The 25151-nt window shown below is 35.8% G+C and overlaps 1 protein-coding gene across 2 annotated transcripts; it reads left to right on the top strand.

Moving 5' to 3' along the window:
- The first annotated feature begins 51 nt into the window (after positions 1-51).
- ABCD1 (ABC transporter D family member 1) lies at positions 52-23991 on the top strand. 2 transcript variants are annotated; one of them, XM_004237348.5, is made up of 27 exons: positions 52-232; positions 2069-2238; positions 3177-3293; positions 4290-4569; positions 6519-6743; positions 7080-7277; positions 7437-7891; positions 8761-8896; positions 8976-9054; positions 11497-11735; positions 11866-12170; positions 12254-12365; positions 12451-12609; positions 13167-13266; positions 13360-13468; positions 14320-14410; positions 15006-15130; positions 15210-15359; positions 15436-15508; positions 18723-18903; positions 18998-19156; positions 20353-20496; positions 20571-20798; positions 22897-23057; positions 23162-23214; positions 23316-23394; positions 23490-23991. In XM_004237348.5, the coding sequence occupies exons 3-27, from the start codon at positions 3232-3234 to the stop codon at positions 23619-23621; spliced, it is 4035 nt and encodes a 1344-aa protein (XP_004237396.1). In that variant the 5' UTR covers positions 52-232; positions 2069-2238; positions 3177-3231; the 3' UTR covers positions 23622-23991. The 2 variants fall into 2 exon arrangements, with proteins under 2 accessions (XP_004237396.1, XP_010319741.1); XM_010321439.4 differs by having other exon boundaries at positions 128-454.
- The last annotated feature ends 1160 nt before the right edge of the window (positions 23992-25151 follow it).

Consider the following 25151-nt stretch of genomic DNA (forward strand, 5'->3'; position numbering starts at 1 on the left):
ATGTATTTAAAATATGATTTTATAAATAGATTAAAATAAAATTATAAGAATAATGGAGAAAAAAGTTGATAATGAGAAACACACCAAATCAATCCTCCTTAAAATAGGAGTTCTCTTGGTTAATTAAGAAAAGAAGAGAAATAGGTAACAACCATCAGTATCCTCACTTTTTGTCTCCATCATTTTTCACCATCTTCATCTTCTTCATCATCATCTACGTTTCTTCAATCTAGTAAGTATTTATTACTTGCACAATACTATTTCTCTTCTCCATTTTTTTTCTCACTCTCCAACTTTTCAGCAAGTTTGTTACTGTTCTTCTGTTTGTTGCAACAAATTGAAAAAAAAAGATTTTTTTTTTTGTATAAAAAATTCTAGGGCTTGACCAGTAGTCTAATGGGTTTTTAGCGGTATTGCAAATCGAAAATTAGATAGCCAGAGTTCAAGATTTCAGGTCATCTACTTGCTACCTTCTTTTCTAGATGTGGGTTTATAGTTTCTAGGAGTATAGCAAATCTATGATTACATATCAATAAATAGTTTAAGAAAGGTCAATTTGATAAGTACATGTGAATTTAAGAAGTTGGTGTTCTTGATTCTGTTTTATTTTAATATAATTAAATGTGGGTTAGTGTTTGATTTTGATTTTAAGTGACCCTTTCCTTTTCAAAAAAAGACAACTCTTTGTGTATAGTGAGGTAAACATATTTCTGATGTATAAAAAAAGTTATTGATTTCCTTTGTTATGATTCCGCTTGCTCGGAGAATTAAAATTTTTGTAGGATTTTCTTTTTATGATTCCTCTTGCTCTGAGAATTCAAATTTTGTAGGATTTTCTTTTTAACTGTTTGGAGTTCAATCTTTTTGTGGAGGTTGATAGCGAAATAAACAGTAGGATTAATGCGATGCGTTGTTGATAATTGAGATTTAAAAGAGTAATGTTGTAATATAGGATCTTTGTTTTGTCGAACTTTGTCGACAATATAATTAATGCGATGCATTGTTGATAATTTATTTGTTTGTTTTGTTTACTCGACCTTGATAAGTAATTTGTCGTTACGTGAAAGATTGTACCTTCATTTATATATCAGTGCTTTCTTATAGCAAGAAAGTTGCCAATAAGTGTGGAAACTGCACACTAAACTTTTCAATTTCAGTATTTCTTTGATGGTGTCAACAAGGATTGGGATAGGAGTTGATAGTGAAAGCTTAAAACATGTAAATTTTAGATTGTTTCCCAAAGAGTTATGTGCTTCTTGGCATTGAGAAAAAAATCTTTAGATACATAGAAATCGAGAGTCTCAAAGTCGAGACAACATCAATGATGGAGAGGCAAGAAGATTTTGAAACCAAGTACTATTGATTCACATCATTCTCTTTTAAAACTATTGATTGAGACTTGAGTTGCGTCAAGAATGAAACAAACAGCTGTTTTTTTCTATTCAATTAATTGAATTAAGTGGTGTTTTCTTTAGATCTAGCAAGTCTCGACAACTCAATTTTGATACCAATGTCACCATCAGCTTAATGCCAGTTAAAATCTCATCATTTTTGTAATAAGAACTCGCAAAGTTGTTTTACTTTTAATACGAGCTGCATTTTTGTTTTGTCGTCAAATGTCAACTCAAATATAATGATATTGTTGGGTCATTCTTGGACGGAGGTAGTTTCTAAGACCTACCCTATATGATGATGGGTGAATTACCGTGGAAAATAGTGCAGGAATGGGGGGATGATTTTGATCAACTTATCAGGAGCTGTTCACCTGAGCTTATCCGCTTAGGAATTGGATTGAGTGTTCGGTCCTCACACTGAGTCAAGACATGCACAAAAAAACAATTTACAAATATTATTTTGTCAATGTATGTGTGATCTGAAAACTATGAATTGTGATCTTGTATTGAGATCAAGCTGGTATGATGTTGGTATTAACCATCAAGTTATCCACTACTTCAGCACTGCGTGGTTACCATCAGCGTCCGATGTCTGGACTTCTATGTTCTATATGTTATGTTCTAGGTGAATCAAATCATTCGACTAAATCATGCCTTTTAATTTACAACTACAGCTGTTGCTTTGAGACTGTGAACTCTGCTAGAGAAGTTTTGCGCTACATTTACGCATGGTATCTTGTGCAATGAGCTGAAGTTCATCCAGCAAATCCACTTAAACGGAGTATGTTTTTGTACCGATTTCTTTAGTTGATGGGGTTGGTTAGATTTTTCGCCACGTCCAAAGGTAGCTTTCTATCACCATCTCTGAGTGATTTTTTTCCCGCAGTGCATTAACGTGTACAACTAGCTAATTGAACCATTTTGTAAATATGAATGAAGTCCCATATATATTTCATGAGTTAGACTTTGATTATCTTGGAAATACATGCATCTTAACTCTATGGATCACCACATACTCTTGCAATGAATGGTTTAGTGAGCTCAAGTATATAATATGCTTTTGTATTTTCTTTATGTATAGGGTAATTGGGTCGAAATTATCGCTTTTTACCAGTGTACTTGTTAATACTTGTTTAGGTTATAATTAGCTAGGTTGGAGTTACCTATGTTGAAAATATAGGTAAAGAATATTCTTTGTATAGATTATCTTAAGATAATGTTGTCGCGGGTAACTTTTCTGATTTAAGTAATTGAAAGCCATGTCCCTGATGTGTAAGGCTTGATATGTTAGCTACCTTGGCACAGTAAGATACTCATGAATGCCAAAAAGCAAGCAAATGTAATGCTGCTTAGTCATAAATAGCTAGTAAGAGAATGGTGGATATCAAAACATGCAAATTTCTGTATCTGGAGATCTTTGGATTACCTTTTGCATCCCTTTTGCTTTCTTATCTTCTTCTTCCCCTCCATCCTTTTAGAATTTTTCTGGGGGGTGGGAGAGCTGCTGGAAGAATTTATGAATAGGTGTTACTTTTGGTAGGAAAGACCAAGTATTAGTGAATATGTGTTTCTTTTGGTAGGAAAGGTTCACTATTAGTGAATAGGTGTTAAACTTATTGTGCTCCTTGATATGTTATCATTTTCATGCCGTGGTGGTTCCATTCCTGTATAATGACAGTGATGTGCTGAAACAGTGATAATATTTACTTTTCGCTCTGTTGTTCTTATGTATATATTTTCTTCATGTCCCATGTTACTAATATACAAGCCCGATTCCTACAGATATCAAGAGTTTTAGCTGCTAAAATCTGTTGGTTTGGAAGGTCTATTTTCAGAAATGCCTTCTCTTCAGCTTCTGCAGTTGACTGAACATGGGCGAGGCCTCTTGGCTTCTAAAAGGTATAGAATATTTTCCCCCTTAATAGCCAAAAGAAAAGAATGTTACCGAAACATTTCTGAGACTAGCGCACCGTTCTCTCTTTTCTTTTGATTAGTAATAAAACTTTACTTTCCCAAAACAGATTTGTACATAATAGAACTCTACAAATTTTCTTCCAACGAAGTTCAATCTGTGACCTTACAAGTAAAATGAAATTTCTGTAATGCTAATACTCTACCATAATCAATCAGATCTATTTCTGCAAAGAGAAGGTAATCTCTGGTTAATGACAACGTTTTGCATTCTACATAGTACTTTAGCATTTTATCTGATTGATTATGGTAGAATATTAGTATTACAGAAATTTCTTAAGCAAAATCTCCCAGACATGCTTTCCTTGGGAGAGAGTTTTTGGCAGAGTTCAGAACAGAATGTCCTGATCTTCATGGCTGATGTGGATCAAACTTCAATAACCAATGTTTTAGAAGGCAAAAGTGCAAGTCCTGGCGAAGGCCTTTTGGAGTTTATAGTAGCATGTAGTTCAAAGAAATAGAAATGCAGATAGAGGAAACATTCTGGGAAGGAGAAAAAGCATAGCCTAAAAGGATTCACTTATGAACATTCAATGTTTTATTAATGGAACGAGATATGCTATAAATTTGAAGAAAGACACTCAGGATTGCCCAAAAAGTGAAATAGAAAACTACAAGAGTTAGAAGGATCTACAAGAGATATATCTATCACCAAAGATTTAGAGGGATCTACAAAAAATATATTTATCACCCAAACTAATAAACAGAAGAGTCAATCGTGAAACTGATGAGGATTAAGTGAATGCATGTTACTACACAGAAAGGTTGAGAGTGTACGTTATCTATTTGTGCTTGAAACTATACCTCTGAACTCCAAGTGACATTTGATGCAATATCATGTTCATATATTCTTGTATGCATCATTTTGAAAACTTCTTTGCCCATACCGCAATGGTAATCTCAAATGTTTTTCTTAATTTACAGGAAAGCTCTGCTGCTTACGACAGGTATAATCGTTGCTGGTGGAACAGCTGCCGCGTACATGCAGTCACGGAAAACCTATAAGGGGCATGATTCTTTGCAGTGCGATGGAGTGAATGATGGTATAATAGAGCCAAATAAGCAGACCAGAAAGGGTAATAATGTGAAGAAAAGCAGGCAAAAGAAAGGAGGTTTGAAGTCTGTAAAAGTTTTAGCAGCTATTCTTCTATCTCGAATGGGCAGAATGGGTACGAGAGATCTGTTGGCTCTGGTAGCCACAGTGGTGAGATTCTTTATTCAAAACATATAGGTGTTACTGTTCAACTGCTCTAGGATCTGATAATTTGGAGTTTGTAGAAATGTGTAGGAGGTATGCTGTAGTTTCCAGTGGAGAGGAAGACATAACATTGAGACTTATAAAAAAGGAAACATAGTAAAAAGCTCGAGCATTTTAAAGATTTCAATGGTTAATAGCATATGCGGAAACTACTGCTGGATTTTGATATTTATGCTTTGGAGGTTTGGCTTTAGAGCCTCTACTTTCTTATTGTCCTGCTATTGCTTGCCTTCTTAAATGTTGTATTTTTGCTTTCTTTGAGCCGAGGGTCTTTCAGAAGCAGTGTCTACCTTGTCAGGTAGAGAGTCAAGGTCTGTATACAGTCTACCCTTCCCACCCTTATACAGTCTACCCTTCCCACCCTTCCCAGACTGCACTTGTGGGACTATAGTGGGTATGCTGTTGTTGAATTTTCGCTTTAGAATCAGAGGGATCTTGGATTGTGAAATCGTTAACATCTGACCTCTTTTCTTGCTTTTAATTTGCGTTTTGGTCTAAAGGTGAAAGTTGGGAGAACAGTTCTCAGAAATACCTATCTTTGTACAAAAGCTAATTCTGTGCAAATGTGCTTGGCGAATTTCTATTCAAGCTGCTTCTTATATAGGATTTAAGATCTGAAAATTGATGTTAAGTGAGCTGGGCGGTAAAGTGGCTTAGAATTTTCAAAATGCCAACTGAATGATGGTTGTATTACTTCCTTGGCCATTTGAAATCAGCAATCAAGATCAGATAATTGACCTGATCTCTAAAAAACGCTTGATGTTTACCGCTTACCATTTATTTCTTTACTTTCTGAGTGTAGGCATGTTTAATTTACGTAAATTAGTTCATTTTCTTATATTTGGTTGGCATGCAATCTTTGTGGAATATTCCATCTACCATTTCTCGTATATATCAACTTATTTTAACAAGTAACTAAAAATATTATTGATGTAAATGACTGAGGAAATGCTGTGGCAAGAATACATCCAAAAGAGTGCTTTACAATGTCTATAAAGAACTACTAAAATCATTATGATTGGCTCTCTTATAGATATACCAATTATTAAGCATCTGTAAAGTTTACATGGTTGGATTGCGATTTCTTTTGGGAATCTTAACAAATTATGTATATCTTGGAGCAAAATCGCTATTTTGCCTCACATAATTGGTAATAGCTGCCAAGGAAGCCGGTGGAACTGGCTTCAGTTGAGAAATTTCAAATTAAACAAAAATTTAATTTGGGGTGGGGGGGGGGGGGGGGGGGGAGGAGAGGTGCACTATTTTTATATATGTATGTTTTTATGTGAGTGGATATGGATTGAACAATTTATTTGTGTCTTGAGTTGAATTGCATGGGTCTAAAACATTTATCTTGTGATCTTCCTGATAAACAAGAACATTTATGAAAGGATATATTTTTACAGTGATGAAGAGATTGAAAGAGATCTTGCCTCAGTATCCTGAATCATTCATATTATTAGATCATATAAAAATCAACTTGATATAATAGAAGGAATCAGTATCTGCTCATGGAGCGACCTGCACTTGAAATTCAATGTGAGCTTGGATGGCTGAAAGTTGGGTATCCTTGTTTAGAAGTTGAGGATCTTCTGTTGTCAAATCTCTAGTTTCTCAATGCAAATGTGTGTTCCATGTTTTTTTCCAATTGCAATTAAAGGTGGCAAATTGAGTGGTTCCTGTCATTGCATGTGAATGATGTATGTGAAATTTGACTGTTTTGGTGGTCATAACATGAGGACAACCAATAATGCTGTTATGCAGGATCCTACAAGAACCACTGAGAAGTGGGATTGTATAAGCATTCCTAGTAAAAGCTGTTCAATATTTGTCTCTATTTGGCCAGGCTTGCATTGTCAGTAACCAAAACTCTTGTTTTTTTGCTTTGTTTGCAGGTGTTACGAACTGCTGTAAGCAACCGATTGGCAAAAGTGCAGGGGTTCCTTTTTCGTTCTGCCTTCCTCCGGCGTGTGCCAATGTTTTTCCGCCTCATACTTGAAAATATTTTGTTGTGTTTCCTCCAGTCAGCCTTGCACTCGACCTCTAAATATATAACTGGGACCTTGAGTTTACGCTTCCGGAGTATTTTAACAAGGCTTATTCATGCACAGTATTTTCAGGTAGAGATTAACTCGTGACATCTTCCGACAACGCTTCTTTTGTGTATCATGTTGGTCTTTGGCTCACCGAGATGCTATCTATCATTTAAAATGAGCTTGCGTCAGAACGGCCTTGACAGAAACCCTAGTTTATACATCACAATTAAGTATAGCATTGCACAGTTTGTAGTCAAACCCATCGCTTCCTATTGCACATATGTATAATTGCACAATGGTCATACAAAATGTTCAGGAATTTGGTTTGCCAAACACTTGTGATGATGTGTCTAGATAGGAACTAAATGATGAAAGTTTGTCTACTATTATAGTTTAACAAATCTTTGTGATGGCTATTAGGATATGGTGTACTATAAACTGTCCCATGTTGACGGCCGGATAGCAAATCCAGAACAGAGAATTGCAAGTGATGTTCCCAGGTTCTCTAGAGAGCTAAGTGATCTTGTACAAGAGGATCTCATAGCTGTCACTGATGGGCTTCTATATACTTGGCGCCTGTGTTCGTATGCAAGTCCGAAGTATCTTTTCTGGATTTTGGTAATTGTTTTTATAAATTGTTCCAACTCTTCAACCTTTACTTATGATTGCTGAGCTCTTTTAAATGCCTATTTATGTTTACTTCCTAGTTTTCACTCCAAAGTTTCATTTCGTAACTCTTTTGTCTAGTGGGTTGTCTTATTTGGTGTTATTTTCCAGGCATATGTACTGGGAGCAGGGCTTACTATTAGAAATTTCTCACCTCCATTTGGGAAACTAATGTCAAAAGAACAGCAACTGGAAGGGGAATACAGGCAGCTTCACTCAAGATTAAGGACCCATGCAGAAAGCATAGCATTTTATGGTGGTGAAACCAGAGAAGATTTTCACATTCAACAGAAGTTTAAGACTCTAGTTCGGCATATGAAGGCCGTTCTTCATGAGCACTGGTGGTTTGGGATGATTCAGGATTTCTTGCACAAGTATCTTGGTGCTACAGTCGCTGTTGTCTTGATTATTGAGCCCTTCTTCTCTGGCAATTTGAGACCTGATGCATCCACATTGGGACGAGCAGAGATGTTGAGTAACTTGAGATATCACACCAGTGTCATAATATCTTTATTCCAGGCATTGGGAACCCTTGCGATAAGTTCAAGACGACTCAATCGTCTAAGGTATTGCTTTATTGCCTTAAATATGAAGGATTGGTATACCTCGCACATGCTCCTCATTAGATTTAGCCTGGGTCTAGATAAACACTTCTGCATCTGTTGCTACTGTATCGCTTCATCCAAGATGTAGCTACCGTAACCGCAAAATTATCTGAAGGAGGCCGATGGTTCTGTGTGTGTCTTGAAATTAACAGTGGTTACAGAACCAGGCATGGCTATAACCCAGTAAAATAAAGACAGAACAATAGGGACACGGCTAAGATAAACTTTCCAGCTCTTTTAGTACTCATTTGTGATGGATTGATAACACGGAACTTATATAAGAAGTGAAACTCTCATCAGCAATAAACTGAACAACAGATCAATGAAAGAATTGGCTAGATTTGTTTCCAACGATTCGATGGAGATTTACTAGATATCAATTTGTGAATATTATCTCTTGGCTGCAAGTCTTTGGCAGTAATTAATAAAACATACTAGTTTTGTTTCATGATTTTTGTTAAGAAAATTGACCTTGCTGCTTGAATCAACCCAAATACTAGTTAAAGTGGTGCAGATCCAAGGTTTATAAGAAGACTATAGCCTATAACTTATCCCATGTGGGATTATAGCAGCTCTTCCTCTCCTGTCCATGCCTAAGATTGGACACTTGGGAGCGTGAAGTAATAACCTATATTGGGCGACCTAACACAAGGGATGGGTTTGGCTGAACCCTAAAAACTAGCTAAGTGGTGAGGACCGTAGAAGATCTTATACGTGTCTAGATTCATAAATTTAATGATATGTTAGATTGTAAAAAGTTTTCACTTGCATTTCTACTGTATACTTGAAATATTCCTGTTGCATTTTCTAAATCGGTTTGGCACTTGCAGTGGGTATGCAGATCGTATTCATGAGCTCATGATTATTTCTAGAGATTTAGGTGGACGGAATGCCTCTTCCATACAATCTAACGGGAGTGGTAATTATGTCACTGAGGCAAATTACATTGAGTTCGATGGGGTTAAGGTGATAAACAATCTATCTGTTTTGATTTTACCACCATCTGTATTTGGGTTCTGATCCCCTAGGTCTTTGGTGCTTTCAGGTTGTTACTCCAACTGGTAATGTGTTGGTAGAGGACTTGAGCCTAAGGGTTGAATCAGGATCTAATCTTTTGATAACAGGTACATTAAATTTTTATATTTTCTTTTGATTGACCTGTCTTTGTTTTTCTGAGCTGGAATGGTGCTTTTGGTTCAGTTGTGTCAGATTTACTAAAGGTTCTCATGTAGTCATTAGGCTGTATTCTGAAATATCCTCAGCTGTAGCTGGAAGTGAAGCATCAAGTATCTGTTTAGTCAGGAAATAAAAATGGATGGCTATCCATTCCTCCATGTCTTTTTTTCAACTATCTAAATGTGGACAGGCCACAGCATGAAATTCCATTAGTTTCAAGCAAATTGATGGAGAACACACACATGAATATTTGAAAGCCTGGAATAGATGGGACAAGACCATGTAGATAAGTGATGATACAAAAATCAAGTAATAGAATTAGAATGGTTGATTCCTTGAGATTACTATTTAATAGCCTTCAACTAGATTGTCAAGAAGGAAGGGAGAATCAAGTAGCTGATGCAAATTACTCCTAACAAGTAAAAGGACTTGGTACCAACTAATAACATTTTAATACAAGATTTATTCCTAGGGAGAAACATGAATTGAAAGCAAGCCTCATTTCGCCTACCCCACACTAATATGATGTATGAAATCATTGTCGATCTCCCATTACCTTGAATTAAAGACTTTATGTACTTGAAACATCGCCTCTTGGAGATGACTTAAGCATCAAGCCTCATTTCCACATCGAGATCATGTGTAGCCTCATTGAAGTCACACTTTTAGTCTTGGTCTTGCTCAACCTCAACGCTTTAGACTCCAGGTTTTGTCTCCAAACTTCACCTATCATTAACTCCGGTGCTAGTCTCGTCAACGGTCAATCAGTACTATATCATGTGCGAATAACATACACTACGGCCCCTCACCTTGGATATGCCGCGTCTGTGCATTCATAACTTGTGTGAAAAGAAACAAGCTAAAAGTTGACCCCATTGCAACCCCATCATGATTTGGTAGTACTTCGAGTCTCCTCCCATTGTCATCACCCTAGTCTTGGCTTCATCTTACATATAGTCACTCACCCTAACATAACCGTAAAACCTCCTTTTGGACTTTGTCATAAGCCCTCTCTAGGTCGATGGATACCATATATAAATCGTCCCGACATGAATCTGAACTAGTTCACAAAAATAGACACACTCCTTTTCACCCTAATCTCCACCACCCTGTCTCTCATTTCCATTAAATGACTTAACAACTTGATACCTCTGTAATTTTTGTAATTTTGAATGTCACCCTTGTTCTAGTACAATGGAATCATCTACTCCACCTCCATTCTTCAAAACATGTTCACTGTCCAAAAAATGACATGAAACTACCCAGATAGCCAATTCGGACCTTCCCTGCCTACATTCCTGTAGTCTTGCCTGGTTCAGTCGCTCTTCCCCTACTCATCGTACGAATAACAAACTTAAGCTCATCAACCTTTATAGACGTGCTATACCCGAGTGGAAGTAAAACCATAACCATAAGAAAAGAAAAAATGATTTATTTGGGGAATATTTATTATGCTTGAGTATGTTCTCAAGTTTGGGGGGATTAATTGAAGTCAATGAAGTTCCCTAAATAGGAGAACTGCATAGTTACAAGCATATAGTTTTAATCTTATGCATAAATATAGGGAATAGAGATTCTACTTTTCATGAATGAATAGGTTGAGCAAACTTCTAGCTGTTCCTATGGTTCATATACTAGTTATGTGGGGATTATAATGCATGGATGGTTGCCCCCAAGGCCTAGCTCAATTGGCAAAAGGGGGAGGATTTGTGGCTTAGGTCTCAGGTTTAAGCTCCACACCATGTAAAGCGAAGCTCGGTATTTAAGTGGAGAAGGGTAGAGTGCGGGCCAATTATCCACCGAGTTTAGAAGGCTGTAATTGGTCCAAAGGGCAGGTCATAAATTGATTTTTCGGTTTAAAAAATAAAATAAAATAATGCATCGATTGTTTATGCCGGGGATTAATAATGTAGGAGTTATTACGCGGTGATCAACAATGAGGAGATTGTTACACATAACTTTTTTATTTACTTTCAAAAGGCATTTTTCGTCCTTAAATAGTTCAATTCACCGCATAGCTAATACACATGTTATAATTTCATATTCTATTCTTTGCATAAAATTATACATAGTTTTCCACAACTTTTCTTTTGTGAAGGTAACAAGTTTTCTACATAGCTTAATGCGGGTGATGTTTTATACTGTTAGACAAACGTCGATTGGTTATGCATCAATTATTTTTCCCTTATGCAGTCAACTAGACTCTATATTATCTTATACGAGATTTATGCTTGCATTACTTATTTCAAACCATCGACTGAACGACCCTTTAGTTGTTCAAGTGTTGCGCAGTAGCACAGTGAACAAAATATTGACATCTGGTTCTTCACTATAATTTTGTTTGGATACATGGGAACACAGAATATAGTTCTCATTGGTTCATTTTGAAGGTCCAAATGGTAGCGGCAAAAGCTCACTTTTTCGAGTCCTTGGAGGTCTTTGGCCACTTGTTTCTGGCCATATTGTAAAACCTGGAATTGGTTCTGATCTGAATAAGGAGATCTTTTATGTGCCCCAACGTCCATATACAGCTATTGGAACACTACGTGACCAGATTATATATCCTTTGACTGCTGATCAAGAGGTTGAACCGCTCACACGAATTGGCATGGTTGAACTTCTTAAAAATGTAAGTTTCTATAATTAATCCCTGAAAACCCTACATCTTGTTCTATAACCAATCTCATGTATTTATGGCTTGGAATTTATACTGTCATTTCATTTTGTGTTACACGTTGAATTCTGCATTGTCATACTAGGTTGATCTTGAGTATCTTCTGGATCGCTATCCTCCTGAAAAGGAGGTAAACTGGGGTGAAGAATTATCTCTGGGAGAGCAGCAAAGACTGGGGATGGCTAGACTTTTCTACCATAAACCAAAATTTGCCATTCTGGATGAATGTACAAGTGCTGTGACAACTGATATGGAGGAACGCTTTTGTTCAAAAGTAAGAGCGATGGGAACATCATGTATCACTATTTCTCACCGCCCTGCATTGGTTGCATTTCATGATGTCGTCTTGTCCTTGGATGGTGAAGGAGGCTGGAGGGTTCACTATAAGAGGTACAAAGCTAAAGTAAATAACTGTTCCACACACACTCTGCTAATGCAGATACTTATTAGTTGCCGTTTAACAAAATCTCCAGGGCAGAGGCTCCCAGTCTCACTGACTCAGAGTTCAATAAGAACCAGTGTAATGAGACTGATCGTCAAAGTGATGCAATGACTGTGCAGCGTGCATTTGCTACTGCAAAAAAGGTTTGGATACTCATGCTGTTCAAACTTGTTCTAAGAGATGTCTTCTGTTGCTCCAACTAACTCTTCTCTTTGGCATCATCCACAGAGCACAAAATTCTCCAAGTCAGAGGCTGAATTGTATTTTTCAGAGTTGATATCGGCATCTCCATCTGAAGCTGATGAGTCCCCCTTGCATGTCTTCCCACATCTTAAGAGTGTTCCAAGGAAACTTCCACAGAGAATTGCTGCCATGTCTAAAGTTCTGGTGAGTGTTGTAGTGCTATGACATCAAACTTGGTCCTTTTAGTTGGTTAGTTTCTAATTTCCTCTCACAGTGGTTGTTTATTTTTTCTTTGGTTGTGAAACTGTAACAAGGAAATTCTGTATACTTTAAAGACCACATATCTTATTTAATGTGACTTACATGTAACATTTACTGGTTTAGACTTAAAAAACATGGGAAAAGAAATTGTATGGTTGAAAAATGGTAAGGAAGGTTTGAACTGAAAAACGATCTGGCATAGTGATAGGTAGATAGCTATAAATCTGTCTCAATATAGATGTTACTATATCTACTCTTGTCTGGGTCCGAAAGTCAAGATAGGATATTTTGAAAAAAAATCGAATCTTGAAAATTAGGAATATCCATTGTTTGTTATTGTGAAAATGAAGACCTTTTGGATTGTAACATGTGAAGTGGATCATCGTGGATCATCATTTTCTTTTTGATGAGGAGCTGATCACCAAATCTTTGTGGAGGGAGTTAATATTATTGAGAACCATCTTTTGGCTTGCTTGATATAGCTCTAGTGCTTGTTTTAGGTACCCAGACTGCTGGATAAGCAGGGGGCACAGTTCCTTGCAGTCGCTTTACTTGTGGTGTCCAGAACGTGGGTTTCCGATCGCATTGCCTCTTTAAATGGTACTTCTTATCTGTTCTTTTAAATGTTATTCTTCTTCATCTGGAATGAAGATTTTATTGCACTATTTATAACAAAGACATCTGCTTGCGTAGGAACAACTGTGAAATTTGTCCTGGAGCAAGATAAGGCAGCATTCCTACGGTTGATTTTTATTAGTGTCCTTCAGAGTGCTGCATCCTCCTTTATTGCTCCGTCTCTGAGGTGAATTTATATGTGGAAAGAGTATATGCCTTTCCTTACTTTAAACATGCTTAGCATCTGCAAATTTCAAAATAATATATACTTGGAAGAAAGAGACTAAGTCTTACTTAGGTAACTCGGTTTCTCTTCCCTGATTGGAAAAAAACACAATTCTGTATTCAGTTATTACAAAGAGCTAATAGGCACCCTTCGAAGTGACACACTGAGGAAAGTTATCTTGGATATGTATATTGTATACATGGACATCAATTTTTGTCAACAAGATTAAAACATATACTTATTCAGCCAGTAGGATTGACTTTCAATGTTCATTTTGATGAATGATTGCCAAAACGAACACACAGACACTAATTATGAGGTTCAAACAGAGTACGTCTTGAACGTACTACACTGCTAGATTCAAATGCTATAGTAACTTATGTCTACCTTTTGTTCTATAGTATGTTTGCTAGTGACATTTCTTTGATAAGGTTTTACATATACCTTCTTTTCTTGACTCTGAGTTAATAGTTGTGGACAACTAATACCACCATAGTCCATAGCCATTGACAGTAAGATCTGTTTGTCTAGAAGGTTGGAAGTCTGTATATCTTTAGGTATGATAGGGGCCTCTAAAGGAACTTTTGTGGTTGGGTAGGATTAAGTTTCACGAGGCTGCTGCTTTGGCTGCTTATCGGGTGGGCAAACTGTGTAGTACCATTTTATTTAGCATGGTTATTGTTTATTATCCCCTAATGAGTCTTGTCGTGTTAGACTGTTGTATTTCATATTGGAATTTAAATGTGTTTTCTTTGTTGACCTATGTCCTTTCTTTTTTGAGATCAATAAAATTGTTTCCTGCTTCCATACAGGCACTTGACGCAGACATTGGCACTTGGATGGAGGATTCGTTTGACCAAGCACTTGTTGAAGAACTACTTGAGAAATAATGCATATTATAAGGTACCTATATTATTCAACAAGATGAATATTTACTAAAGATCCCCTTTTCAGTTCTGTCGAGTTACACTGTTACTTGAATATCCACAACTCAGAAGTTTTTTTCTAGATGTGTTGTTCAGAAAATCCCATGGTCACCCGTGACATTGCCAAATTTTTAACCATTCGAAATGTTTTGGTCCTATTGTATTTCCGAGTACCAGCTTGATCAGACAAATGGATTAGTTTTTATGCTACTCCTATTCATCCTAAATTTTGGTGTAAATTATACTTTTAGAGGTCAAATGAAGCTTTGACCAAAGTATTTCCATTACTAGGTTTCATTAGTTTTTTATAAATTAATCTGAAAAATGCATTTGGAAATCCAATTTGACTAAACTTCAACATGGACAAAAGCTTTTGGTAAATTTATCATCCATTTTGGTCCTGTTGCAGTTTTCCATTTGGTCGAGTAGTAGGACAACTTCTTTGTTCATAATCCCTTGTCCGTCATCCTTTATTCAAGAATAACTAATGCTGCAGTTCCTTCACTTTTCAGTAGAAGTCTGATGTACTGTTCAAATATCTTGCAAATGTAATGTTGAAGGACTATTTGTAGGTATTTAACATGTCGGGTGTCAACTTGGATGCTGATCAGAGATTAACTCAAGATCTGGAGAAGCTAACCGCTGACTTGTCTAGTCTGGTAACTGGAATGGTGAAGCCAACTGTTGACATTCTATGGTAAGTTTCTTTTGTGGCTGTCAAGCTAATGTTTAAACAGTATGATTTCTGGTTTTATAGAGGTACTACTGAAATGCAGGTTCACATGGAGAATGAAAATGCTAACTGGCCAGAGGGGAGTCGCTATATTGTATGCTTACATGTTATTAGGTTTGGGTTTCCTGAGATGTGTTACTCCTGACTTTGGTGAACTGGCAAGTCGAGAACAACAGCTTGAAGGAACTTTCAGGTTACCTGATATTTTAGTTACTGCTTATCTTATTGTGTTTAGATAGGCTATGTTACACTTGAGTATCTGTTGTCAGGTTCATGCATGAAAGGTTGCGAACACATGCTGAATCTGTTGCTTTCTTTGGAGGTGGTGCTCGTGAAAAAGAGGTAGTAATATTTTTTTGCAACAATATTTTTTTCAGCAGTGGGACCGTTCAGAAATAAGATATATAGGAGCGTTTGTCTGATATTTGTGTATATGCATATACATTGAGGTGATCGTTTTCCCCTGCGACATGCTAGAGATTTGCTGGTATAGTAAATTTTGTTCCTGTTTATGCCTCCTATTTGGAAAAAAAGAAGAAGCGGGTAATAAGCTGGACTGTTTTAAGCTGTTTTCATCTCTTTGTATCTATTGCTACATATTTACATCAAGAGCTCACTGTACTTTAAGAAGTTAATTGTCGGCCCAAAAGTGGGGCTGAGATGTTACATTTAAGGATGACGTTTGACATGTCTGGATTTATGGGTAATACAAGAAGAATGCTTTTTCTATTCAATAGAATTTTTTTCTTTTTAATAGAGAAATTTGCCACAGGCTTTGAAGTGTACAAGACATGTATTGGCCTTGGCCTTTGGGTATCTATCCAGTACCTATCTTGGAGATTGTAGTAGTACGTTGTTTTTTTCTCTAGACTTACAAAGTCCAAAACAAAAGAACATGCCAAATCTAATCGACGTGACCTTCCAGACATCTTTGTTTTATCCAAGAAAAAGGTTTTTTCTTCTAAAAGTTTGGTTGATAATCTGTCCCTTTTCAAGTAAATCTAGTTGTCGTTTTATTGGCTAGTGAGGAGATGTGATCTCTGCATGCAATTCAAAATTTACTAATGCAATGTTTGGTTCTTACTTTTTGCCAGATGGAATATGGAATAAGAATGCGAGTACTTTTAGTAATTTAAGGATTTTAAAAAAACTTAAACTACAAAATGTCCTTCATTAACGTAAGCAAAATAAACATTTAAAAATTAAAGTACATTCAAATTATGGTACGTTCTTATCAAAAAAATTATGTATGGATTACTATTTCGTAGTATATCAAACTGCACATTTAACAGGGAGTAATCTCTGCATTACATTCCTTTATAACTGCCCGTGTTGGCAGTGGCGTAGCCACATCATCGGGAAAAAATACCGTATATACAAGTAAAATGATACACGAAATGATTAAGTAACATATTTTGGACAACCTTAACATAACAAGCTGTTATAGCCCAGTGGTTTCACTTCCTTAGCTTAGAATGGGGAAGTACTCGTGTGTTTGAATCTCACTAGTTCTACTTTTTTATAAGAGTTTTTGTTGTGCTATTTTTGGACACCCTTTGTGAAATTCTTGGCTCCGCCACTGCGAATTGGTGGGATGTAGCTGTACTTGATAGAATAGTCGAGATGTGCATGAATTCAGTCACCTCTGTTATGTCATAGAAAACGTGATTCTTATAAAATATTGAGTACCTATCTTGAAGCATGCATGGATATCTCAATTCCAGCCAATAATCTTCTCTACTTTTGCTTCTGCATAATTTAAGACTGTCTATTGGGATATTTGTATCGTCTGTTATCCCATTGTTTAACTACTACCTACTCTACATGTAAATTCATGGACAATATATAGCAGCTTAATGAACCTTGAGAAAAGATATGTTGACTTAATCATATGTATAAGCAAAATCTGCAGTTAATGGTCTTTGAGATGAATAACAATAGGGTAATAGCTTTACTGCCTCCAAATTTTGCATATGTAACAGCCTAAACCAGTCAATTTCCTTCATTACTTGGCCTCTATGTGTAAGCTGTATATCGAAAAAGGTTGTTTTTGTAGATAATCACATGTGTTTACTGGACTTTTCTTGTAATTGGCTGTGGAAAATGCATTTCCATTTCTTTGTTCATATATTTGTCATTCATGCTTATAATTATATTTCGTGGACTGAATATATTTATTTGTATTTTTTCTTGCTTTGCGCCTTTTCTCAATTAAAACTCACTCTTTATCTGTGCTTTGCACTTGAAGCCTTAATTGACCTTAACAGTGTTTTTCTTTTTTTTGCGTTCACTGGGTTGAATTAAGTGTAAGATCCTTCTTCTTCACTTATTGTTATGGTCAGTCTCATCACTTTTCTTGGTTTACCTAATATTGGCCCCCAATATTATATTTTCCAAGTTCTAGATGTCCAAATCTAGACGTACAGAGGGGGAGGGGGTGACATTGAGGCAATTAATGATTGTCCCCTCATATTGTTTTAAGTAATCCTCACCCTAGGAGTCAGCTTTTGGGATTGACTTTAAGCGTAAGATCTATTCTTTACACTAATCATTAGCCTTAATTTGTTAGCCATTTTTTATTTTTAAAATAAACAACATTTGAATCAAAATGGAGAAATTAAAGATATAGAGACACTGTTGTCAAAAGCACGCATAGGCCTTGAAGCGAGTCTCAAAACGTGTTGAGCACTTGGCCTCGCTTAATGTGTGCTCTAATGTTGTCATTAAAATTCTAAGACATACTTCTCTTCATCAATGAGCCTCTTTAAGGGGTGATAACTAAACAATTGATATTTCATTTTATCATTTTTTTTCTCACCTTCTTTGTTCATATATATGTCATTCATGTTTTTAATTATTTGTCTTGGACTAAACATATATATTTGTATTTGTTTCTCCCTCTTCACCCTTTTTCATTAGCCCACACTTCATTTGCGCTTAAAACCCCAACAGGCCTTAGACTTTTTTGTGCTTTTTTGCTTTTGATAAATGATCAGAGACAGACAAGGAAAGAAGAATATAAAATTGCAGCAAGAGAGATTAGGAGAGAAAGAACTATCCCGAGAAATAAGAAAAGACAGAGAGAGAGAGAGGAAAAGAAGGAAAGCTCCAAAAGAGTAGTACAATAGGCTTGATTACAGTAGTGAAGTAGGATTAATACAAGAATAATCATTGACGAAAGATGCTAAAGAGAACAAAGAAGCTTACCTGATGGGATGGAACTTATTTCTCTTTTTACCGTCTTTTAAAGTCAATACCAAATAAAAGACCTGCTTCTCACTTGTAATTCTTTTCACCCGCTGCCTGAAGCTTTGGTCTTCTATGGAGTTGCATTGCTTCACCCATGAGAAGCAACAACCTCTTGCTTTGCATCTCTCGATTGCTTTAAAGCAATGAAATGACCTCTTTTAATAATACATGTTGTTCTTGGAATATCTTTCTTTAGCTCATACTGGTAAGGATTAGTAGAGGATTCTTGATTTTGTTATGTCCTTTACTGTTTTCTTGTTTATCCAGTTACCTCTTGCACGATACTGATACATGTTATGCATGACAGATGGTTGAAGCAAGGTTTAAAGAACTTCTTCACCACTCTTCTTTGCTTCTTAAGAAGAAATGGTTATTTGGCATAATAGATGAGTTCATCACGAAGCAGCTTCCTCACAATGTTACTTGGGGATTGAGTTTGTTGTATGCTATGGAGCACAAGGGCGACCGGGCTTTGACTTCAACTCAAGGTGATTCCCAATTAACTATGAATTTGTGTATTTTTATGCTGTTAATATTTTTGTGAAAAATTACCTATTCTTTTTACTGTCCCTTTTTTTTTAGGTGAACTTGCTCATGCACTGCGATTTTTAGCATCTGTTGTGTCTCAAAGCTTTTTAGCTTTTGGTGACATTCTTGAGCTCCACAAAAAATTTGTTGAGCTTTCTGGTGGTATCAATAGAATTTTTGAGCTGGAAGAGTTTCTAGATGCTGCTCAATATGGTGGGTGTGATTTGACTTTTAATTTTCTCTTGTTTCTGTCACTTCCCTCTCTCAAATGCTCTTCCCTGGTTATAAAAATTTGTGCAACACTTAATGATTAAGCTCCGAGCATTATGCTGTAAACCTTTGAGTTGATAGGCCCGTTTGAGTCAATTGCAATAGTATTGTAGATGTCATGGTTTTGAGTGTGAAGTAGAGGCGAGCATGAACTTGGTAAAGAAATTGAAGATAGATAAATCCAATGGGAAGTTTTTTCTTTTGTTAAAAGCTTATTTGGATGGTTAATGCTAGTGAATATGCGGAAAATTCTTAGTTTTGGCTGATAAATTCTTGGGACGAAAGTGTTCATATTGAAGATGCCACAACTAGGTTATGCTAATGAATGACCAAGCCAATTTGTTCCGAGGCTTTTGATATAGTGGCGTACATAGTTGCTAGACTACGTAACATGGATTCCATGGGAACCATCTTTTATTAATAAATAGAGCTCTTTCTAGCCACACCAGAAATATGTATATCCAGTAAATAAGAATTGTTACCAATCATAATTATTTGTCTGAATATTTTACCATCTTTCTTTTCTTTTTCCTTTGAACAACATTCATGTTTCCCAGTTCTTCTATGACCTCTCTTTCTGTCAACGCCATCTAATTATCTTTTCTTCTTGATTCTTGAGAAAAAGATTATAACATCGCTGAGGATAATCGCTAGCATTGCCAGAAAAATTTGAGGGAACAAGTGTGCATCTGTAATTATTATATCTAGCACGCAAAGGAACTATGACTCAATTTCTAGGGTCAATTTTGATTTTGAACGGTTAGAACTTCACATTTACCAGAAATTGTTCGGAATTTCTGCTTATATATATGGGAAATTTGGTATAAAGTAGGTTGACATTTAGCTATAATACTGGCAACAGCCTCTCTACCTTCACATTACCTTCCCAGAGCCTACTTGTGGGATTACAATAGGTATGTTTGTTGTATTGGAATAGCAAAATCAAATAGCTGAAGCTAAATTTGTTTCCGACAAAGTCCCTGATATCTACCAGTGCTGAAAACTGCCTAAAACCATTCAGTTCTGGCATCACACATAGTGGTCTTTCCTTATCAAATTGGTTTTGGCTGTTTTGTTTAATACTAGTCTGCAGATGTTAGTATCATTGTTTGGAACTGATGTTTCTTGTATGCATGCAGATGTACCTGAAGGTGTTAGTTCATCGCCATCCTCTGAGGATGTAATTTCTTTCTCTGAAGTGGACATCATTACACCAGGACAAAAAGTCTTGGCTAGGAAGCTAACATGTGATATAGTGAAGGGGAAAAGCCTTCTTGTAACTGGTTAGTGGCCAGATCACCTTTACTTATACTTGAGTATATAGTGATATTACATGCTAACTACTTCCTTTGTGAAGGCCCTAATGGAAGTGGAAAGAGTTCAATCTTCAGAGTCCTTCGTGGTTTATGGCCAGTCGTGAGTGGAAATCTAGTTAAACCAGGCCAACCGCTTAACTCAGAATTAGGCAGTGGCATCTTCTATGTACCCCAACGACCATATACGTGCTTAGGAACTCTAAGGGATCAAATTACATATCCTCTCTCACATGAAGTGGCTGAGAAAAGGGTACAGGCTATGCGAGAAGGTAAATTTTCTGGCTATAGAATATTCCTCATTTTTTTATGAGTTGGCGTGCTTGTAGACTGTTACAATTTATATTTGAAATGAGAAAGTTAAAAATCATATAGCTTTATCAGGAAATAGAGCTTTCTAACGGGCGCCGGTTGTGAGTGATTATTAGATTTACTTTTCCCTATGAAGGGTGATACAGTAATTTATTTTGAATTGTAGTTTCTTTGAACCATTGATATTACCTATTTTATATTAAGAATGAAAATCCAAATGCCGAGGGCTACTCCAGGTTTATGAATACAAATTTGTAGTGAGCTCTTTCGAAAGGATATAAAGTTATTTCCTTAAAGAGGAAGATTAGAAGATACAGATGTCATATTTAGCTTTACTTTTGCAGTTGAAAAAACTATGGTTGGTAAGTGTTTACAGTCAGAGGTTATATTATCATGTGCAAAACCTTCTGAAATGGAGATTATTCTGAACCATCCAAGCTTGTTCGTTGTGTTTTTCTTTTTGCATCTGGTAACATTTTGTACAAATATCAGTACTACCTGGAAAACCATATTTACGAAAAGTAAGAATAAAATTTAGACTGAACTTAAAATCCTATACAGACCCCAAAACATCTAGGAATGTTGCAGTATCATCAGAAAAAGCCTTTGTACACCAAAAGCAGAATAAATACATACAATTTGCTCAACTTTCTGTATATTACTACTCCTATTTCCAAAACATGTGGCATTACTTTCTTTCCATATTGTCCACTAAATACATAGTGGAATAGTCCTCCATCTGTTCCTATTTCTTGCATCAACTCCAGTTTCCTCCTAGCTGAAAAGAGTGTCATCAAGTACTAGGGTCCATGAGATACCTCTGAGATTGAAAAAAATCTTCCACTGCTGATCAGTTACCGGACAATGTAGAAACAAAAAATGTCTACACTCCTTTGCTATGTCCCTTCCACTATAAGCAGTCCACTTCAATTTTTAATCCTTGAAATGTCTCCAAAAACTTGTAAATTCAGTCAATATTGGGATCTCCCAATCATTCAAAGGTTTTCCTCTTCATGAGTCGTGACATTGTTTGAAAAATCTGTCTGGGAAGAATACGTTGGTGAGTTACCAGTGAAGTAAGCAACTCTTATGAAAAGAGTGCAAGGTCTAATTGAAAATCAAGTTAATATAATCATCACGAACCCTCGTGCCAAATATATAATATTCATAAATCTTATATTATTGTTACAGGCTATGTTGCACAAGCACAAAGACACCAGTATTTCAATGTAGAGTCAAACTGAGACATGGAAACTTTGAGATCTATGGGCATGACACCATAAATACAATCTTATATGAAGTCAAATTTGCGTAGCAGATAATTATAACAAATTAATTCATCAATTTAGCCAGCATTACTCTTTTTTTTTTAATTGTTGCTTGGTTGGTTATAAGCTGCATAATCGCAAGAGAAATTTCATAAGTAAACGAAAAGCCAATTATAACATGACTAAGATAGTCAATGTAAACATGTTGACCCATGCATAAGGTGGACCCTTTGCCTTCAGCTTTTTTTGGGTTTAGATTGAGTGGTAGTATCAAGTATGATCCTCTTTACTAAGTCCTGCATTTTGATGCTGGGACTTAAATGTTACTGTTTTGAACTCCAAATTTATTCAATTGGGCAGCAAAGTTTGGTATGTCTATCACTCTGTTGTCCTTTTAGGAGTTCAAGTCCTGAAGGCACTACTCCAGAAATATGAAGCTTTAAACAGAATCACCAAAATATCTAAGGATGGCATGCAACTGATCTTTAACAGAACATATATCATGACTATTTTGACATAAGCTTCTGGTATCAGGCCGGTATATCTGGCGTCTCTGCTTCATAGATAATGCAAATAATAAAAAGTTGATCAACAGAAAGGTGAGAGGGACAAAAAGCACACGTTTCTGTGAAACATATTCCTGTACCAGTAAGAATTTTAATACTTGGCAAATCTTTTATGATGTCTGTTTAATGGCTTTTGCTAGTGTTCAAGTAGTCATTGATTTAGCAGTCGCAGGTGTTGATGCCAACATAATTGTCCTCTCAGTGACTTATCTTTTGAATACCAGGTCTGAGACATCTAGGGTCTTCTAACATTTTGGATTCTCATCTGCAATCAATTCTCGAGGATGTTAAATTAGTCTACCTTTTAGAAAGAGAAGGTGGCTGGGATGCCAACCAGAACTGGGAGGACATCCTATCTCTTGGAGAACAACAACGATTAGGAATGGTGAGCTCAAAAAGTGCTGATTATTTTCTGACCCAAAAACTTTGTTTAGAAATATATTTCATATTTTGTTTCTTTGCTGCTAACTGATTTGGCATTTCTACAAGGCACGCTTATTTTTTCACAAGCCACGGTTTGGAATCCTTGACGAATGTACAAAGTAAGTAAACAAGCTCAGATCTCAGTGTTCTCCAATTAGCATATGGAAGCTTTTCTATGACCTCGTATACCTGACCTTGCTATTTCCTCTTCTATTTGCAGTGCTACTAGTGTTGATGTTGAAGAACACCTGTATAGGCTTGCTAAGGATGCTGGCATTACTGTTGTTACATCCTCACAGGTTTGCATCCATGTCTCATATTGTCATCGGCATTTCTTATGGCCATCATCAACCCATCTCTTATCCAACTTTTTTCTTGCTCTGTTTTTCCTCAGCGCCCTGCTTTAATACCTTTCCATTCTGTGGAATTACGGTTGATTGATGGTGAAGGCAAGTGGCAGCTGCGTTCAATTAAGATGGATGAGGAGGGGGAAGACGAACCAAATGAATACACACAACAATTGTGAGTACGATGATGTATTCCAATGTTGTGAAAACGTTCATAGAGCCAAAAATAATGAATGAATTATGAATGTAATAGTTTGCAGTTAGATTGAGGGTAGGAAACTATATAGTTAGGGTATACAAAAACTATTTTAAGTTGTTTCTTGTAATATTTCATATAGTTAACTGTGTATAGCGCCTAGTTCCCGTCGTTGTAAAAGGTTTAGGCATAATCTTTCCGGTCAGCTCTCCGTGAATAAAAATGGCAGGTAGAAAAGGAGGCTGACAGATTAATTTACTTATATTATCTTCTACATTTTACAATGTATTTTGATGATATTTTTCTGTTTAAATATACCAAAAATTTAATGGAGTGTATATTTTTGCCCTCTCTATGAATATCTCTCTGTCATTTACATTATAGGTCACACAAGAGAAAAATTGCTTTAAAAGGGATTGAAACATAATGTCTATTATAATGGCTATTTGCGAAAATTTCTCATTTTTTTTGGCTATACATTTATGTTAGAAGCCTGCGTTAAAAATAGATAAATTAAAGACGAGTATCCAGAATATCTAAAGGGCTCCCAATATTTAAGGGGAAGAAAAAAAGGGTTGGATGTTGGGTTAAAATTAGATAAATTAAAGAAGTTTTCAAAATATATTAAAAGTTCCAATTGTTTTAAAAAAGAAAAATGGTTGGACCTGGATCAGAGAATAAATATGAAAACTATACCTATGAAATATAATTAAATTTATTATAGTGAATATCTATGAAAAGTCTCTTTATTCTTTTTTGTCTATACATCCATGTAAGAAACCCACGTTAAAAATAGAAAAATTCAAGACAAGTCTTTGAAAATGTCTAAAAAGCTCTTAATATTTTAAGAAGAAAAAAGGATTGAACACTCGCATTAAAATTAGATAATTTAAAGACAAGTTTCCAAAATATCTAAAAAGCTCCCAATGTTGAAAAAAAAGAATAGAAAAAGGATATGCAAACGGTATCTATGAAACATAATTGAGTTTATTGTAGCGGCTACTTGCGAAAATTTTTTCATCTTTTTTAATCTATGTATCTATGTAGAAAGTCATAAAAAAATTAAAGAGAGGTCGCCGAAATATCTAAAGAGCTCTTTATTTTTTTATATAAAAATAAAAAGATTGAACGTCCATGTTAAAATTAAATAAACTAAAAAACAAGTCTTCAAAGTATCTAAAAAGCTCCTAATATTTAAGAGTAAAAAACATTAAAGTTAGTTAATTGAAGACAAGTCTCTAAAATATCTAAAAAGTTCCCAATGTTGAAAGAAAGAAAAGAAAAAGGATTGGACCGTTATGGATTGGCGAATAAATATGCAAGTTATATCTATGGAACATAATTAAGTTTATTATAGCGGTTACGAAAATTTTTCTTTTTTTTTGGTCTATACATTTATGTAAGAATTCCGCATTAAACAAAAGATAGATTTAGAATAAGTCTCCAAAATATCTAGAAAAACTCCTAATATTTTTTTTTAAAAAAAAGAAGGATTGAACGCCCGTATTAAAAT

The sequence above is a fragment of the Solanum lycopersicum genome, chromosome 4, assembly GCF_036512215.1.
Source record: "Solanum lycopersicum chromosome 4, SLM_r2.1".
NCBI classification, from domain to species: domain Eukaryota; kingdom Viridiplantae; phylum Streptophyta; class Magnoliopsida; order Solanales; family Solanaceae; genus Solanum; species Solanum lycopersicum.

Excerpts from the sequence above, each read along its gene's own strand:
- ABCD1 (XM_004237348.5), top strand. The coding sequence starts at position 3,232 with ATGCCTTCTCTTCAGCTTCTGCAGTTGACTGAACATGGGCGAGGCCTC. Across the intron at positions 15,131-15,209 it reads CCAACTGTTGACATTCTATG|GTTCACATGGAGAATGAAAA; the intron begins GTAAGTTTCTTT and ends ACTGAAATGCAG. Across the intron at positions 20,497-20,570 it reads GAAAAGCCTTCTTGTAACTG|GCCCTAATGGAAGTGGAAAG; the intron begins GTTAGTGGCCAG and ends TCCTTTGTGAAG.